Source organism: Dasypus novemcinctus, chromosome 24, assembly GCF_030445035.2.
Source record: "Dasypus novemcinctus isolate mDasNov1 chromosome 24, mDasNov1.1.hap2, whole genome shotgun sequence".
Taxonomy (NCBI): Eukaryota; Metazoa; Chordata; class Mammalia; order Cingulata; family Dasypodidae; genus Dasypus; species Dasypus novemcinctus.
The window spans coordinates 19,100,638-19,119,531 of record NC_080696.1 but is presented as its reverse complement, the minus strand read 5'-3'; the positions used below and the strand labels follow the sequence as shown (position 1 = coordinate 19,119,531).

General features: G+C 39.4%; 1 protein-coding gene across 4 annotated transcripts in view; it reads left to right on the top strand.

Annotated features, from left to right (window-relative positions):
• The window catches only part of RALGAPA2 (Ral GTPase activating protein catalytic subunit alpha 2), a 321,127-nt gene that overhangs the window by 180,323 nt on the left and 121,910 nt on the right, over nucleotides 1-18,894 (top strand). For all 4 annotated transcript variants that reach the window (XM_004447756.3, XM_071211588.1, XM_071211586.1 and 1 more), the window contains 5 exons: nucleotides 772-840; nucleotides 942-1,079; nucleotides 3,180-3,363; nucleotides 11,497-12,268; nucleotides 13,065-13,136. In XM_004447756.3, the coding sequence (XP_004447813.1) occupies nucleotides 772-840; nucleotides 942-1,079; nucleotides 3,180-3,363; nucleotides 11,497-12,268; nucleotides 13,065-13,136 (1,235 nt within the window). The remainder of the gene's footprint in view (nucleotides 1-771; nucleotides 841-941; nucleotides 1,080-3,179; nucleotides 3,364-11,496; nucleotides 12,269-13,064; nucleotides 13,137-18,894) is intronic.

Genomic DNA, 18,894 nt, shown 5'->3' with positions numbered 1-18,894 from the left:
AAAGGACAGGAAGCATCTCAACAACAGTATCCTGGAGATCTGATACAGTCAAGGGTGCTTTGCTGGTACATGACCCTCCTATTTCCATAGGCTCCTGGTGGGAAGGCACATCCATTCCTGCCAGCTTTTATTGCTGCACTTTTCAAAACATGCCCTGTTGTTTACACATCCAGTGGTAACTCTTCGAGGAAATTTGATTTGTCCCCATGTGGTATTACAGGGAGAAGGAAGGAGCAATATGGATTTATTTTCTCTGAGCTCTAGACAAATTTCACTGGTGAGATCACTTTGTTCTCTCAGGGTTACATAAAAAATCACAAGTCATCTTTTACCTTGAGTGACCTCCAGTGAAGTAGAGTTTTGTGCATAGGAGTATAAAATATGACAAAATGCAAAGCTGGATTTTAGAGTGACCATATAATTTGTCATCTAAATGGGAATAATTTTGAGAAATCCAGGTCAATAGGTGGAGACCTAGAATAATAGCCAGCATTTTCATAATTGGGGGAATGCAGAGAAATCACCCTTCTTTCCTCTGGGACCCCCAATTTCCCCGCAACGAAGTGAAATAGAACCCAGGCATGGCCCCATTGCCTTCTCCTGATTTTCAAGATCACACATCTCCCTAAACTGGCTCATTGCTTTTCATCACTCTCTTCTAGTGAGCTGGCATTAAGCTGGTCTAGTCTCCAGGCCATCTTGGGGCTTTTAACATATGACTTCCAAAACTATTCCTGGGGTCTGTCTTATTGGGATTTATTTTTTCTATAGATCCTTGTGGCCACAATTGCTTTTCTTTTACCAAGTGCAGAATACTCCTCAGTGGAAACAGATAAGAAGGTAGGTGGCACATTTGTTTGCTTTTTTAAATGTATGGTATTGTATATAGAGAGAGATATAAAAAGACTGGTATGAGGCCCTGTGCATGTCTCTTCTTCCAGTTTATTGTATCCTTGCTGCTCTGCCTCCTGGACTGGTGCATGGCCTTGCCAGTGAAAACCCTTCTCCACCCAGTGTCCACGGCGGTGCTGGAGGAGCAGCCGGCGTCCAGAGTCCCCCTCCTGGATTATATCTACAGGGTGAGTCTCCCCTGGGCCTTGGGGATGGAGAAGGTAGACTTAAGCCTCAGAGAATTATCAGTGTCTCATGCATTTATTTACTTATCTATGCCCTTTCAAAAAGGAGTTATGGTAAGCTAAATATTACAAAACAAAAATACAATGGAATAGCTCAGGACTGAAAACAAAAGAGATGTCATTGTCAAGAAGCAAGAGTTAGCACATTAAAGGTGCATGTAAAATCATGGCTGTCACCTGCAGGCAACTGTAGTTTGGTCAGAAGCCCCCAGTATTCAGGGAGCGTAGTCTGTATCTACTTAATTTAAGAATGGGTTGTTTATCATGCGGAAACTCCCACAGCATTAGTTTGACAAAATCTGTTTGTCAGAGGCACAAAGCTCAATGGTCCCAGTAATCTCTTTTGCTACATATAATCTTAACAAAAAATTAAGGAAATATATCCCCTCAATGAATTATCCCATCAGTTTATAGTATGTAAAATATTCTAATTTCATCTGCCACTGTTTACTAGGTATGGCATTTGCCCTGGGCCCTTTATAATATCCCTCTGTATTGACCTTAACTGTCAGCATAGATTAGTTTTGTCTATTTTTGAACTTTTATAAATGGAATCCTACAATATGTGCTCTTTTGTGCCTGGTGTCTTTCACTCAATATTATTTTTGAGAGATTCATTCAGACTGTTGTGAATAACTGTAGATTTTTTGTTCTTATTGCTATGTTCCACACTGAGAATAAGCCCAATTTGTTTACCCAATTTATTACTGTTGATGGACATTTGGGCAGTTTAGAGTTTTGAATCATTAAAAAAAAATCTGTGCACAGTCTAGTACATGTTTTTTGGTACACATAGGCATATGTTTCTGTTGGATGTATACTTAGGGAGTATACATATTTACTGAAATACATATGCTCTGCTCTAATAGAAAGGGCCCTAAAGCTCCAGAGTGGTTGTGTTCATTTATATTGTCACCACCAGCAGTATCTGAGCATTATGGCCACTTTGCATTCTTGCTAATACTTGGTACTATCTTGTAGGTGCATGGTGCTAGTACATTGCAGCTTTAATTTGCATTTCCTATATTTATTGCATTTTGATTAATAGGAATTGATCCTCTCAATGCAGAAGCTCAATTTTTACATTAAGATAGCAAAGTCCAGTAAAGAGACTTTCCTAGACTATTTTTTTCTGCGAGAAAGAGGACATATCTATGTGGCTGCCCCCTGCTGGCCACAATGGGTTCCTGAACCCAGGGTCTCCTGCCATGGGGGTGAGTCAGAGCTAGTCATCTAGAAATGAATGTACTTTATCTAAATATGCTTAACCCAAAGATAATTCCTTCATTTCTTGAATATTGTTCATGTTCCTGAATTTGTGATCAAAAAAGTAAAATTCGGCGCAATTACTACCTCATTTATATATTCCAGGATACTCAAGATGATTTCTGTTTGCGTGGCTCCTATGTGTACAAAAGTACTACCAAGAGAACACAGACATTCAATTGACTGCAATTTTTAAACAACCAATGATCTTTCAGGAAACTAATCTTGGGAAAATAAGAGTACTTTAAAAATTTGTACTAAATTTACTTTGTCTTAAATTGTACTTTAGAAAACTGTACTAAATTAGCCCTTACCGTTCCTCGTATCATGGTGTACTAAGCTAGATTCCCAACCGGTTATGAAGTAGGTTAGCAACCTCTGCTGATTGCTTTCACACTCCCCTCCGCCTCAGTGGTGCTGGTCCAGCCTGTGGCTTATCCCACAGCAATTTATCTCCTGACATAGTTCCTTGTACTTGTGTTGCCTCTGGTAGACTGGGGTAGGATCTACGTATGGTCAACCACGCAGAATGGTGAAATAAGCACTTTTTAATTTTTGCTTTCCTTTTGTCTTGAGGATAAATTTACTGGCATTGATGTATAATGGTGTAAATAAACTTGCTAATAGCAAGAAGATATCTTAGACTGGAAAGGATTTGATGTTTCTAAATATGGCCAAGCAGAACTTCTACCTTCTCAGAGCTGTGGTTGCTGGATCCATCATCAGGAGACAGTGAGTTAGCAGCATCAAGGGTCTCAACCCCTTCTTTTTTCCCAGGTCCTGCACTGCTGCGTGTGTGGCTCGAGTACATACACCCAACAGAGTCATTACACACTGACCCTGGCTGACCTGTCATCCTCAGATTATGACCCTTTTCTGCAGCTGTCAAACGTTAAGAATTCTGAGCCAGTCCAATATCATTCATCAGCAGATTTAGGCAACCTGCTTACTGTTGAAGAGGGTGAGTACTCTTCAGAATATGAATTCTTGTGAGTGAGATAAGGAAAGATTATAGCCTTTTATTCATGCTTGTTTGTGAGTTTTTTTAAAAATCTAGTTGTTGAAATCCTGGTCTAGAGTCCTCTGTGATGGCAAATTCTGCCTTCCTTGTTTTTTTTCCCTCTGTTTCTCCTCCTCCTCTCTCTTTTCCTATCTTAGCTATTGAGATGGTATAGCAGTTTGATATTATTGATGAATTCCAAAAAGAAATATTGGATTATGTTTGTAAACTGGTCTTTTCCTCTGGGCATCTTAGAGTGTATTGGATTCAGAGGTTTTACTTCTATTTGATTAAATAATGATTAAAGTTTTGATTGGGCCACGTCAGTAGGACGTTGTATCCCCACCCCCTTGATGGGCAGGGACTCACAGAGAAACCACACTGCAGAGAAGGGAGGTTAGAGTTTTGAGCTAGAGCCCCAGGAAGTAAGCACACAGAGGAGCTTGGTCATGAAGAAAGAGAGAAGGCCTCAGGAAGAGAGAGGAGCCGTTCGCCTGATAGTTTGTAGCTGCAGAGACCAGAGAATGAGCAGCTGAGCCCAGAGAGGCAAACCCCTAGAAGAGAGGGACCCAGGAAGCCTGAACCCAAGAGATGTCAGTAGCCATCTTGCTCTAACATGTGGCCGTAGACTGGTGAGGGAAGTAACTTTTGCTTTATGGCCTGATAACTGTAAGCTTCTACCCCGAATAAATCCCCTTAATAAAAGCCAACAGATTTCTGGTATTTTGCATCAGTACCCCTTTGGCTGACTAATACAAATGGTGTTTGTATTATTGACAGCCTAAATGTCTCAGACCTATGGAATACACACAGAAAAGGTTCATCTCCTATTCCCTGGAAGCTTTATATCTAATGGAGAGGTGGACTTAATGCAGAAGGACAAGTTTATGGATTTGTAGCACCAAGGGGTTTTCCATGCAAAAGGATATCAGCCAGCCTTTGTCAGGACATAGGGCCCACTGTATTTCTTCTTCTTCTTCTTCTTTTTTTTAAAGATTTATTTATTTATTTATTTCTCTCCCCTCCCCCCCACCCCGGTTGTCTGTTCTCTGTATCTATTTGCTGCGTCGTCTTCTTTGTCCGCTTCTGTTGTTGTCAGTGGCACGGGAATCTTTGTTTCTTTTTGTTGCATCATCTTGTGTCTGCTCTCCGTGTGTGTGGCACCATTCTTGGGCAGGCTGCACTTTCTTTCACGCTGGGCGGCTCTCCTTACGGGGTACACTCCTTGCGCATGGGGCTCCCCTTTACGTGGGGCTCCCCTTCACAGGGACACCCCTGCGTGGCAAGGCACTCCTTGCGCTCATCAGCGCTGTGCGTGGGCCAGCTCCACACTGGTCAAGGAGGCCCAGGGTTTGAACTGCGAACTTCCCATGCGGTAGACGGACACCCTAACCACTGGGCCAAGTCTGCTTCCCTGTATTTCTTCTTCAACCACTCCCCTCTCCAAAATGACAAGAGCCCATTTCTGGACCTTGGAATATGAATAAAAATGTGGGTGTGTCTTCTACATGTGTGATAAAATTGCATAGAACTAAACACACACAAACACACACATGGGAATGCATGTAAAACTGATGGATTCTGAATAATGTTGGTGGATTGTATCAATATCACTTTCCTAGATGTGATGTTATATTATCATTACGAAAGATGTTACCATTGGCGAAAACTGAGCGAAGAGTATTCTGGATCTTTCTGTATTATCACTTACAACTGTACGTGAATCTTCAATTGCCTCACAATTAAAAGTTAACAAAAAAAAAGATTTTAAAAATGTGGGTTTTTAGATCATCTGTGAAAATTTTATGGAATTTGCTAGTTAAAAAGCTGGGCCCAAGAATGGGTGGGGTTAGGATATAAAAACATGCTTAAAAGAAAAGGATTGAAGGAATGTTACTAGAAAAGCAAAGTCAGACAAATGTCATATGATCTCGCTGATTTGAAATAATTACAATGCACAGATTCATAAAGTCAGAGACTAGAATACAGGTTACCTGGAGCCAGGTAAGGGTAAGGAATGGGGCATAAATGTTTAATTGGTACAGAAGTTTGGGCAGTGGAGAAGTTTTGGTAGTAGATGGTGGTGATGGTGGCACATTTTTAATGTGCTTGACACTGCTGAATTGTGTGTTTGAATGTGATTGAAAGGGAAACTTGAGTTTGTATAAATGTTAATAGAATGAAATTCTACTAACAAATATATGAAAGCATAGGACTGTGCAGCAGAAGCAGTGAACCCTAATGTATGCTATAGAGTATCGTTAATGTTGCTTCGTCAGTTACAACAGGAGTTCCACTACTGGTGCAAAGTGTTGGTGATGGTTTGTAGGAGGGAGAAGGTGAGATATGGGCGCTCAGTATTTTCTGCATGAATTTTCTATAAACCAGCAACTTCTCTAATAGAAAAAAATAAGCAAAGTCAGAAATGGAAAAAGAACTAAGTCATCTTGGTTAGCAGGGGAAGAAATCGGGTAAGGAGTAGAGGAAGGTCAGCAGTGTCAGGCTTTGAAAAGCTCATGGAAGGTGAGAACAAAACAGGAGCTGTTTGCTTTTCTGACTGTTGGGCAGTGGGTTTTGCCAGAGCACTTTCAGCTAAGTGGTGGTCTATAGGCAGATAATGTGACCTAGTGACCTGTGTGATGACCATGTAGGATACTGAGAGAGAGCACTTTGGTGGGGCTGTGGTGGAGAGAGGAAGTAAAGAGCAGGCAGGTCCAGGGAGGAGTTGCCAGGACGACAGAATATGGGGTTAAAGGTAGGCTACAATGAAGGGGATGGGTGAGGTGAGGATGAAAAAGGCAAAAGTGGGTGGCAGTCAGGCAATTAGGACCAGGGGCTTTGGAGCCCATCCAGATTTTAGCTATATGTTATAGACGAGCAAACAGTTTAAGGGATATTCCCATGGGCAGAGAAGTCAGTAATGAAGGAGGAATCCACATCTAAGATTTAATACCAAGTTTCTGAAATATCATATTGTTATTCTGAGATTTTGCCAAAGAGTAGACTAAAGACTCCTATCTTGAGTTTTGGTGGTTAAATGATTAACAATTTAATCAATTAGTTGTGGTTTTTTTTGAGATCTGCTGTTCTGTTAAACTGCAATATTTTCTTGACTTTGTTCTACAATTTTAAATCCAACTCATATTTTCATTAAATGATCAGAATGACCCTTGATCCATTTCTTTGATTGTTTCCTATCTTGCAGTCCATTGTCTTTGAAGAAAATTAGCTTGCTTTTTCCTAAAGTCATTAATTTGTACTCATCTCACATGGCTGTACCTGAAACGATTATATCACGTATTACGATTCATCACTTAAAAATGGCAGAAAATTGATAGTTTAGTGAAAAAGGAAAAATGCACATTTAAATTTTGTGCCACTTTTTAAAAAATGTACAACACTCTTTGACTTGAATATTAATTTCCCAGAAAACCTCAGGACCTTATGACAATTAATTATGACTAAATAAAAAAGCAGGAAGTTTAAAAGCATGCACACTCTTGTTGCGTGTTTGCATCCTGTGAGAAGTGAAGAGGCAAAATATAGGTATAGCTTAGGTGTTTTAGGTTAAACAAAATATGCTCATATTTTGGTTTCTAGTATCCTAATTGACCATTCATAACCAAACCATTTCTAATTAGATAGCATTTCTAATAAATATTATGTTTTTTTATCTCTTCTTTCCGAATGTTTGTTTCATAGACCACTGCCTACTCTTTGATATAATTCCTCCTTTTAGGTAGAATCACAAACAGGAGAAACTCAACTACCTACAGCTGTGGTTGCTGGACCCCCCATGGTTTCCCTGTGCAAAGATGTCCCTAATGGAGCAGAAGTGCTCAGATTTCTACTCAATACTTAATTGCTTTTTAAAAAGGACGGGATTGGCTTTAAAAAATGAAAGTTAAAGGACTTTCGTATTTCATCTCTAAATTTAGAAAAACAAAAATATTTGGGAATTTTTTTTAATAGTTCACTTTTTTCCTGTAAGAGATTCTAGGTTTTTTCTTTATTTTTCAGGAGCCCACAGACAGTTCATTCAGTTGAAGTCTGCCAGGGAAGAACAGTAACATTCTCAAATGTGCCTTTTCCTGACTTCAGTACCCAAAATATTGGGGAATTTTATTGGCTCTGTCATGAATTATGAATTTTTTTTAGGAGATACTGGGGATTGAACCCAGGGCCTTGGACATGGGAAGCAGGTGCTCAGCCACCTGAGTTACATCCATTCCCCATGATGTATGGTATGATTGGTGTGACTCCAGGTTGATTTCCTATTATAGAATTCGAATACATTCATAAAATATAAATTTATGTTTATCTCACATTGGAAGTACAACCTATGTGAGTAAAAGTAGAGGGACATTTATTTTCTATTTGTTATTGTCTGCTTTGGGCTTTATCACATTGGATCTATACCATTAAGCTGCACCACTGTGTCAGCCCTATGAAGTACCTTACCGGGTAAACTGACCAACTAGCTTCATGTTTGTTGAGTTTGGCATTTACATGATTGGCGTGATGGACACAAAAGTAGAAACATTCGTAACTGCAAATTCCAGGAACTTAGTTGAGGTGTTTTAAATTCCTTAGCCACGTGGAAATCATAAATACTTCTATTAAGGTAGCAGAAAAAGAGTAGTAGATGGCCCTTCTTTCCTTCTAAAAATTGAGTTTTTGATGTGAACATTTATTTTGCATTATTAAATACAGATGATTTCTTGTTGAAATGAAAAAAAAAAGGAAAAAAGCTCAGGACACTCTTGTGTTCCTGTTCATCACACAATTTCTTAGGTCCTGGGATTTGATTGTGGCCTGGGATTTGTACAAGATACAATGGATGCTTTATAAATAAGTCACTTAAAATTTAATGTCCAAAGGGGAGGGCATTTAGCATGAAGAAATATATTTATAGTTTTTTTACTTTTTAAGTAATATTTGGTTTTTCATGTTGTGAAGTTTAAAACCAACTATTATAAATCTTAGTTTATTTAAAACTCTAGTGACATTTTTTGTTAAAATTAAAAGATTTCATTTTTACTTATTCTTGGATTAATGTGCAATTCTTTCATAAATTTGACAGATTAACATTTCCCTAACTATTCACAAGCTTAAGTAGTTACTTCAGTCTACACTTAACACATTTAATATATCTCCTTCTCCCTTATACCTCATTTTACAAGGCTCACTTACACACACATGCTGTGGTCCAATTCTTTCTGTACAGTTTTGTATTTTTTTGTATTGGGCATTTAATCATCAACCATAAATTGAACTAAAGCCTTCTAAGTATTTCCTTCATTTTTACAATGTCAGATTCTCTTAAATATTTAAAATATCTTAATAAAACATAAATTATCACAATGATTATAGAACAGATTGCTTCAAATATATTTAAGTAGTTATAGGCTTGACTTATTTCCTTATCAGGTTTCCCTAAACCCTGCTAAGGGGAGCAAGTTACCTTCTCTGGCTCCTCTCCCAGCCACCTGCTAACAGCTCTGCAGTCCTCTCTGGCTATGGAATCTTTTTTTTTTTTTAATGTATGTATTTTTTATTTTTAAAGAAGCTTTAGATTTCATAAATGCTACATCAAAAATACAAGGAATTCCTGTATGCCCCACCCCCTCCGCCTCTCACACTTTTCCACATGAACTGCACCTTTCATTAGTGTGGTACATTTGTTACAATTGATAAACAAATATTGCTACTAACCATGGAATATAGTTTACTTATAGTCTACACTCTGCCCACACAATTTTATAGGTTTGGGCAAAATGTATAATGGCCTGTACCCATCATTGCAGTGTTATGCAGGACAATTCCAATGCCCTGAAAATGCCCCCATCTTGTACCTATTCTTCCCTCTTCCTCTCCTCAGAACCTCTGCCTTTATATCAATGATACAAGCTCTTCCATTACTAGAGTAATAATAAGTCTATTTTAGTCCATTGTTCATTCCCTATCTTGAGGATTTGGGAATGGTGATGCCCACTTTGTTTCTAATTGAGAGGGGACTTAGATCTCACGGGGCAGATGAATAGAACTGTCTTGCTTGCAGTTGCACACTCTCTGTTTCTTGGGATGGGCATTGTCCATCATCATCTCACTGTTAGCTATCCTGGGTGAGTCCGATCAACTGGAGAGTATGTGTTGCAACTCTGCTAAGATTTAGGCTTCAACCAGCATATGGATGGACCAAAGATTTAAGTCTCTGGGACATATATTTATCAAGTATAGCACTAATTATGGGTTCAAATAAAAGAGACAGAAGAGCCATGTATAGGGAAACTATAAACGAATCATAGGTACTATCATCACTATTAAGGATGTGGTCTAATGGTCTGTCTTCCTCCACTAGGTACTGCCTATGTACTTGGGGGATTCTTGCCATTATATTATATTAAAGAATGGCAGGACTCCCCAGGATGGGAATGCAGTATTCTTTCAGTTATTGTGTGGGTCTCCACCACCGAGACAATACCCCATGAATACTTGGACATAATCATATGCCTTGGAGGCATGCCCATGTGTACCTGTCCCCACATATTCCCCCATCACCAACACCCCACACCAGTGATCCTTCCCTGCCACAATTGTGACCCTTCTGTAATCTAAACCCTCTCAAAAAACAAAGCCAAAAAATTAACCAATTAAAATTAATAAGAAAATAAAAATAATTTTTAAAATAACAAATAAAATACAAAAAGAAAAAGTTTGAAATAAAAGAAAAAAATTTTTCACATTGTTTCTTTCATCACTGTAAGATCTGTTTTCTTATATGTACAGGGATAATTTCTTCCATATGTTCCCCCAGTGTCTTTTTTTTTTTTTTCATTTTATCTTCAAATAAGGTTTAGGTTATAGAAAAGTCACAAAGAAAATATAAGGGATTCCCACATACCCAGTATCCTTGCCCTCTTCCACTATGCTCTATTAATAATAATAAACTTTTACATGTGGATGGTATATTTGTTTCAACTGATGTACAAATATTGAAGCACTGCTACTAAGCATAATAAATGGTTTACATTACAGGTTACATTTTGCACTGTATACACTTCTATAGGTTTTGACGAAATTTAAGACGGCCTTTATCTGTTATTGCAAGATCATGCAGAACAATTCTAATTCCCTAAGCATTCCCTATGTTCCGTCTATTCTATTCTTCCCTTTCCCTCACCTCAGAATCTATGGTAACCACTAAGTTTCAATTTTTGAAGAATAACTTTCATAGTTAATTTGCAATAATATTGAGGGCTTGACATATTGGTCTGTTGTCTTAAACACCTATGTTCTTGAGAGATTCATGTCCCTCTAATTGAGGACCTAGCAGGACTCCTCAGGATGTGAGTTTAATATTTTCTTGTTTATTGTGTGGGTCTCCACCCACTGAAATAACACACTATGACAAGATGAACACGTTCATATTCCATAGACCATGCCCAGGTCTGCCCTATCTCACATATCCCCCTACACCCAACACCCTACATCAGTAACCCTCCCCTGCGATACATGCCAAAAGAACATTTCTCCTGTTGTAGTTTTAACCATAGACCCGCAAATCCCCAGAGTTCACCTGCTCCTTCTTCCAACCCTCCCCCAGTTCCATGAATAGTCTAACCCAACCCCCCACCCTACTCCTCCTCCCAGACCAGCACTGCACCACTCTCATGTCCTTCCACTGCCCAGCCACACCCTTCACCTTATCATAGATTTTTGCCTATATGGACATTGGCTCACCACCCCCTACTACCTCACCAGAACTCCCTGAACAATCAGCTCTTTAAGGACAGGGACCATTCTCTTGCTTATTGCTTGCTTATTGCTGAATTAAATGTCTTTCGGAATGAAATCTTTTCCTAAGTTGGTTCTTTTAACAGTCTACTTAAATTTTGCTTTTAAATTCAAGAATTAGTATCAAAAAGAATGAAAGAGAGGAAAGGGGAAAGGGGGGAAGGAGGGAAGGAAAATAAGTAGAAAAAAAAAATTCCCAGACTAACAATTTCAAACATTGTAAGCAGCAGTTGAAATCTGGTGGTGTCCAGTCTTTATTTACCCCTGTCTCTGTATTTTCCTTCCTGATGTTTACAGAGAGGAGGAGGAGAAGTTTGGAGCTGATTCCTCTGACTGCTCGGATGGTGATGGCCCACCTGGTGAACCACCTCGGGCACTACCCCCTGCCCGGGGGTCCTGCCATGCTGCACAGCCTGGTCAGTGAGCACCACGACAACGCCCACGTGGAGGCCTCCGAGCTGTCCTCCGAGGTGTTCAGGAGCCCAAACCTGCAGCTGTTTGTATTTAATGACAGCACCCTCATCTCGTACCTGCAAATACCCACAGAGGGGCCAGCAGGCAGGCCCCCAGTGAGTGCCCTCTCCGATGTGCGAGTAATCGTGAGGGATATCTCAGGGAAATACTCTTGGGATGGGAACGTTTTATATGGGCCTCTGGAAGGCTGCTTAGCACACAACAGAAGAAATCCTTCGTTTCTGATTTCGGGCTGGCATCATCACACGTTTGAACCTCAGAGAGATTTTTCTCAAATTGAGGAGGGAGATGATGTCCTCGACAAATTACTTGAAAACATCGGCCACACAAGTCCTGAATGCCTTTTGCCATCGCAGCTAAAACTCAATGAGCCTTCCCCACCCCCGTGCGGAATGAGCCGGGAGCAGGAGAAGGACATCATAGAGGTCATTTTGCGCCAGAACACGCAGGAAGAGGACTATGTGCAGAGGTGTATCTCAGAGTCTACGATGAGAGTCACTACCCAGGGGCAGCCCACACCCTTGGAGCCACGAGGACCCTTTTATTTCTGCAGGTTATTGCTCAGTGATTTGGGAATGAATTCGTGGGACAGAAGGTAACAGTGCACTGTAGTCCTTTGGTTATTTTATCATTGTTTTCATGGTTTTTCTTTTTATCAATTTGGGGTTGGGGAATAAGGGAGGTGATAATAGAGATTTTTATCTATTTCAACATTTACAGTTTATTTTCTGCTGCAAAATTAAAGTTAGAAATGAAATTAATTGTGCTCTGCTGATACACAACCAGGATTCCAAATACCTGTTGTATAGTATAAAAAATATGAATTATTTTGGGTGTATCTTTCTTTAATCACTGCTTTGTCCATTCTTTCTCCTATCTTCATGCACAGTGATAATGGACTATGTCAGGTGAATAAGCCCCAGTCTCACTTTAGATCTGGTGAGGAAGAGTTGATTCAACTCTGATGAAAGACGTAGTGACATGGGAGTTTTTTTTAAATGACTAAATCTAACAGGAAGTAACAGGACAATGTTACTTTGTACAGTGAGCCGGACCCTGACAGTGCAGTGGAGTTTTTAAACAGAGTTGGGAAAAAGATATCCCCAACGGAGCTGATGGTGAAAGCAGAGACACAGCTTCATGCATCCAGGTTACACATCCTTTAGCCACAAACCCATCCAATGTCCCTGGATAGTAACGGGATTTGTGGAATTTTGGTGCCTTTGAATGTTTAAGGAGCCTGGAGTTCATTCTCTAGGCTTCTATCATAAATCTTTTGTGAATTATGTGGGCAATGGATGGATGCATAGGTTAATTGATTGATTGACTAGAAAGGGAAAAGATTGGTCTATGACCACTTGATTTTTTCTTCCGTCGTTTTTTCTTTATAGGAAGAATTTCCACCTGTTAAAGAAAAATTCAAAATTGTTGAGAGAGCTAAAAAATTTGGACTCCCGTCAGTGGTATGTGAAAGTATACAAAACTACTATATTCCTGTCTATTTTGGGGTATGCTTGGATAACAGAACTGCAGGCATGAATACACTTACAGAGACACCCAAGGGTAGTTCTGTAACCTAGAATCTGATGGCATTTGTACATGCCATACTTTTGATATTTTTACCCTTAAAGAATAACTTATGTTTGTTAAGTTACACAGATTTTCGAACTCCCACCTAATATATGCCTTTTATTGAGTACCTTTTCATGTAGCAGGCAGTTGACATATGTTTGCATTTAATCTCTGCAACAACCTTTTTTTCAGATAAGGAAACAAAGGGTTACCTAGACTAAATAACCTGCTTATGGTTGTTTATAACCAACAGAATTGTAGTAGTTGAAGTCAAGTGACTCTGACTTTATACTCCATGCTTTGCCCCACTGGAATTCTATGGTTGCACTGGCATTCTGTGGTGGTGGTTCTACAATTTTGGAAAGGTTAAAACTTGTGTCTTTTAACAATTAAATATATATATATATATATAATCTACTCCTTTTCATACACTCTTAGAAGAAATTCTAAAGATCACAACCATGAAAAGTTTTTTGTTTGAAGGAATGTGTGCTTCCAAAAATACCTAACTCAAGAGTAAATGTAATACCTGATACATAATAGGCGCATAAAATATTTTGAAAGGAAAAAACTGCGTCCTTAATTTTTAGTTTCTAAAGAGTACATATTGGCTGCATACTCTATCACATGTCATGTAAAAGATTCAGCTTGTTTTCCTTCTTTATTTTTAGTTCTTCACACTCTTTTATTTACTACCTTTTTAAAAAACTTCTTAACGAACTTTTTCATATATTTGGAGCTACATGTTTTAAATGATGGTACGGTTGCTGGCTGGAGTAAGTCTTTAGAATACTGCTAGGATGGCATAAAAGACCAAATGGCCAAGGAAGGAAGGAAGAAGAAAGGAAATAGCAGAGCCCTGCTTTAGCCCAATACATCTTGACATGTCTGCCCTGTCATTTGGAGGAATTAAAGCTCCCTCTTCTTCTCCCTCCTTCCCTTCTTCCCTTCCTTCCCTCCCTTCCTTCCTTCCATCTATTGTCATGCTTCCCTTTTAAGGTACTTCATTCCCCTGCTTGGTACTTATGGTGATGACTTATGTACATGCTGAGCAAATATTTTCACCATTACATATATTTAAGTGGCTTTGCTATGATTTTTATGATTTATTTTAGACTTTTGAGCAAGGTGATACATCCTTCAAGTTCATTCTCAAGCAAAGTCTTGGTTTACATCGTTATTATTTGCACATCAGATTTGCACTGTGATTCTTTTTTGGTGATCTGAATTCTTGAACTAGATGTAAACACAATAATTAATAAATTCCAGTTGGAATTTTCTTTGAAATACTTGGCAGATGATTTTTAAAAGTCCTTTTGTATGTCCCTAAGGACATCATTTATGTGGACCACTGTATTGGGGATTACAGAGATCGAGGTTTTCTTTACTTTTGTTTCTTTATTACCTTTCTCTTTTTCAGTTTTTTCAAACTTCCCACCTGTCTTTTAGTCATTCAGAACTTCTTTTTTTTTTTTTTTTTAAGATTTATTTTTATTTATTTAATTCCCCTCCCCTCCCCCGGTTGTCTGTTTTCTGTGTCTTTTTGCTGCGTCTTGTTTCTTTGTCCGCTTCTCTTGTGGTCAGTGGCACGGGAAGTGTGGGCGGTGCCATTCCTCGGTAGGCTACACTTTCTTTCACGCTGGGCGGCTCTCCTTACCGGTGCGCTCCTTGCGCATGGGGCTCCTCTATGCGGGGGACACCCCTGTGTGGCAGGGCACTCCTTGCGCGCATCAGCACTGCGCATGGGCCAGCTCCACATGGGTCAAGGAGGCCCGGGGCTTGAACCGCGGACCTCCCATGTGGTAGACGGACGCCCTAACCACTGGGCCAAAGTCTGTTCCCCCATTCAGAACTTCTTGTCGCTTCTTTGAGCTACCCACATTTTCATGCGTAAGCTGTTTCATGGACTTAGGAGTGTGTCTGTATGGCTATTCCAAACATGCTTCTCTCTGCAAAAGAGCCTTTTCTTAGGTGTCTTGGCTGCTCTTGTGGACAGTGATACATGTTTTAGCATAAAGAAATATACAGGATTAAAAGATTGTACCTGGGGACAGGAGCCATCCTTTGGTGAGAAGCCAGCAGCTCCACTGTCTTTTTTTTAAAGGCCTTATTTCCATACTATTCATTAAGTGAGTCTTAGGGTAAACTGTGACTATAGATTTGAGTGGAAAGAATTTTTTAAAACTCACTAGAGGTTACAAACTTGAAATAGTTCTTCCTTACATTGCTCCTCTAGCGGTAGAGGGACTCTGTTCACTATTGAAATTCTTTGAGGGATTCCTTCTGAACAACTCAGGGATTCATTTCCTTCTCCCTCTTGTCCTCCAGTATGAAAAAAGCAGTCACTTGGGGTGCAAACTCAGCTTTTTAAACATATGCTGAATTATTCCCTGCTTCTGAGTATTAAGGGAACACATTGGTATCTTGTAATTGTGGCCAATTTGTTGAGTGTTAATGCACTTCAGTTGCATGAGGTACAATTGAATTAGCTCCCTGGCGTGCTGTTGCAATAAAATAGAGCTTTGCTGATTGGCAAATTCTCTACCCCGATTAACCTTCACTTACCACTCTAACTCCTGGATGTCCTGCCTACTTGACATCCGAAAGGGTATCAACTTATTTTATGGTTAAAGGTGTTTTCAAGGTTCTTTTCTGAGTTTAAAAAAAAAAAAAGAAAGATACTGGAAATAAGTCTAGGGCCTTTCCACTATGAGAAATCTAGACTGTCATGTGTATTGATCAGTTAGCTGGAAAGAACATACCTTGCCCCTCAATGTTCTTGTGGGGTGTTTCTACTTTTTTCTGATATTGATTTATCTTGCTGCTGTCGAGGCATGGTTCCTTCTTAGAAAAAGTAGAGACAATCTGGCAATTATCGTTTATGTATTGTTAAGTTAGCAGTGATGTGAATAGTATGATGAATGTACGTACAAATTACAGTGGGCTCCTCTTTTAAATATGAATGCCTTCTTGTCACCACATGTAAGGTGAAGGTTGAAATCCTGTTTTCTTTGTTTGGCTTTTTAGTATGACAGCACAAGGGAACTGACCTATTCTGGTCTTTTCCTAACAAGAAAGAAAAATACCTTCTAGGGAGGAAGGGGAACTTTGTTGATTTTATGTACTTGTGCTCCTGAATTACCCGCTCTTTTTGTGGATTGCTCTAGCAGCCTATGGATATGAAGGGTTGTTGATGTTGCTAATTATCATTTCAAAAGGCTGGTTCTCACCAGGCCAGATACTGCATCTGTACCCTTGCAAGCTCTGCTAGCAGTGCTGACATTTTGGAGGATGTGAAATCTGATGCGTGTTTACAACTAAAGGTCACCTTTCCTTACACCTACATCAGTCAGTCATGGGGGCTGAGCACTCTTGTGCTCCCCTGTTGAGTTAAGGAGGACTCAGGGTCCTGTGAGCAGCCACAGTGTGAAAAGCTTGGGCTTTAAGGAGAATAAACAAAAACATATTTGACGAGCCTGAGATGGCTTTTATATATGCAGAGTCTATAGACTAGAGAAACATGATACCATGAGGGCTTCATCTCCTTCCTCCAGAAGGGATATTGGGCACTTTGCTGTTAAATCAGGTAAACATGAAAAGTACTTTGAAGAAAGGAGCATTGACTTTTTTTCCTCTACCATTTGTACATCTAGCACAGTCCTTGGCATATAGTAGGTGCTCAAATTGAGTAACTGTACTTTTTACTCCTTTTGTGGAAAGCGTCATAGGTTTTGTCTGTATTAGCATTTGAACCCCCAAATTATTTCAATTAGAATAAGCCAGCCACACTCTGGCTATTAGTGTCACCTGCCAGTCTCTCAGGAAAGTAAATGGTTTTGCAATTTTAGGGCTCCCTGCTACATGAAGACAAGTTGACTGATGGTCTGAGAGTACAAGGTTGCCAGTAGATCCTTGTCCCCCAAAGATCCATCACTTCAAAGGTCCCTTCTCCTTACAACCTCTGTCCCCATCGAGAGAGACACCCCCAACATTATTGCACTTTACAAGTCTGGATCTTCACGGTACTCAGGCTTTCGATGGCAATAGGACAGTATGTATAAAAAGCCTTAAAAATTTTCACTAGCCAAGGAATCCTATTTTTATGAATTTATTTTAAGGATTTATTAAAGATAATGTGAACACATCTTTAAAATTGGAAGTACCCTAACCATCCATAAGGAGGATTTGGTTAAATGAAAATATGGAATATTAGTATCACAGAATGTTATATAACTGTTAATAACTTTCTTGTAAGAGCGTATGGTATAAAAGTGTTCACAAATACTTTAAGTGAAAAAATCATAAGAGAGCACACAATAGCTTGTCATATTTGCATGCAAAAACACATTCCAAAATGGTAACAGTTGTATTCTTAGCATATATGTTGAAATTACAAAATGAGTTTTTATGCTTCTCTTTCCTTTCTATATTTTCTCATTTTATTTTCAAGTATATCTATTACATGTAAATTTTTGGTTTTCAATTATTTCTGCTTATTTGAAAAATAACTTGTGTAGAAGGAAATATTTGCAATTTTGATATAATCTGGAGCACAAATTCCACCAAAATTGATGTATAATTAGATTACAATGTTGAGCTTTTAAATAAGTAAATAATAGAAATATTTTTATGTTATTTGAACACTCAAGGGAGAGTTTTTCCTATGAGATTTTTCAGGACATAATGCAAAAATAAGGAGAAGAATGGATCTGCTCTGGAAGTGGTAATTCAAGTTTTTTTAAAAATAGAGGCTCTAGAGAGTAAAACTCTTAGATGATGGAACTGTAGGATCAGTGATTCTTAGTTAAAGCTCTCCTTGAATAAGAATAGAGTTTTCAGCTCTAAGCTACCACCAAATTGCTTGGTATAGGTCCAGTCATTTTGGCACTTTACTCCAGGATACAATTTGTAGAAATTGAATATTAATTTAACCATATATATCAGCATATCACTGGTCAGCTCAACAGGTTAACTGAGCATCTACTATCTGCCAACACCTATACTAGATGTACAAATGGTTTTTAAAAAAAAAAGTCAGGGCACCTTTCTTCAAAGTGTATATCATGTTTATCTGACGTAATAGCAAAGTACCCTGCATCCATCATGGAGCAAGTGGATGAAGGAGTTGAATGGCCAAAAGAGTTTGCATGACTCCCCCCCACACATACCCAGGCACCCTTAGCATAATCAGAACACAGGGTCTGTACTCTCCTCACAAAGAAAATAACTCTGTTCTACTTAGAAGATTCTGTCTCCCATGTAGTCTTGCCAATGTTCATTTCCCATCAGGGAACACCACAGTATCCTTATCTCATAGTGTGGAGAGTGAAACGTGAGGACCACATTGACCTATTCCTACAGCGTATCTATTTGAAACATTTTCAAAGATTCTTCACCAAGAATGGAGATAGCTTGTCAAAGGGTGTGCTTGAGAGAGTGGTCTCTGGAGCCAGACTGCCCTTCTTCCACTGCTGGTCTCTCTTGCCATGTGTGCTTCTCCTGGGCCTCCCTGTGCCTCCTTTCAGCCACCTCTACAAGGGAGGGAGGGTAATGGGGCCCATCTCTTTAGGATGCCTGGGAAGAATACATGGGACCAGGGGCTGAGCCTTGTCGAGTGCTCCTTCAGTATGAGCTCTGACATGGGAGTCA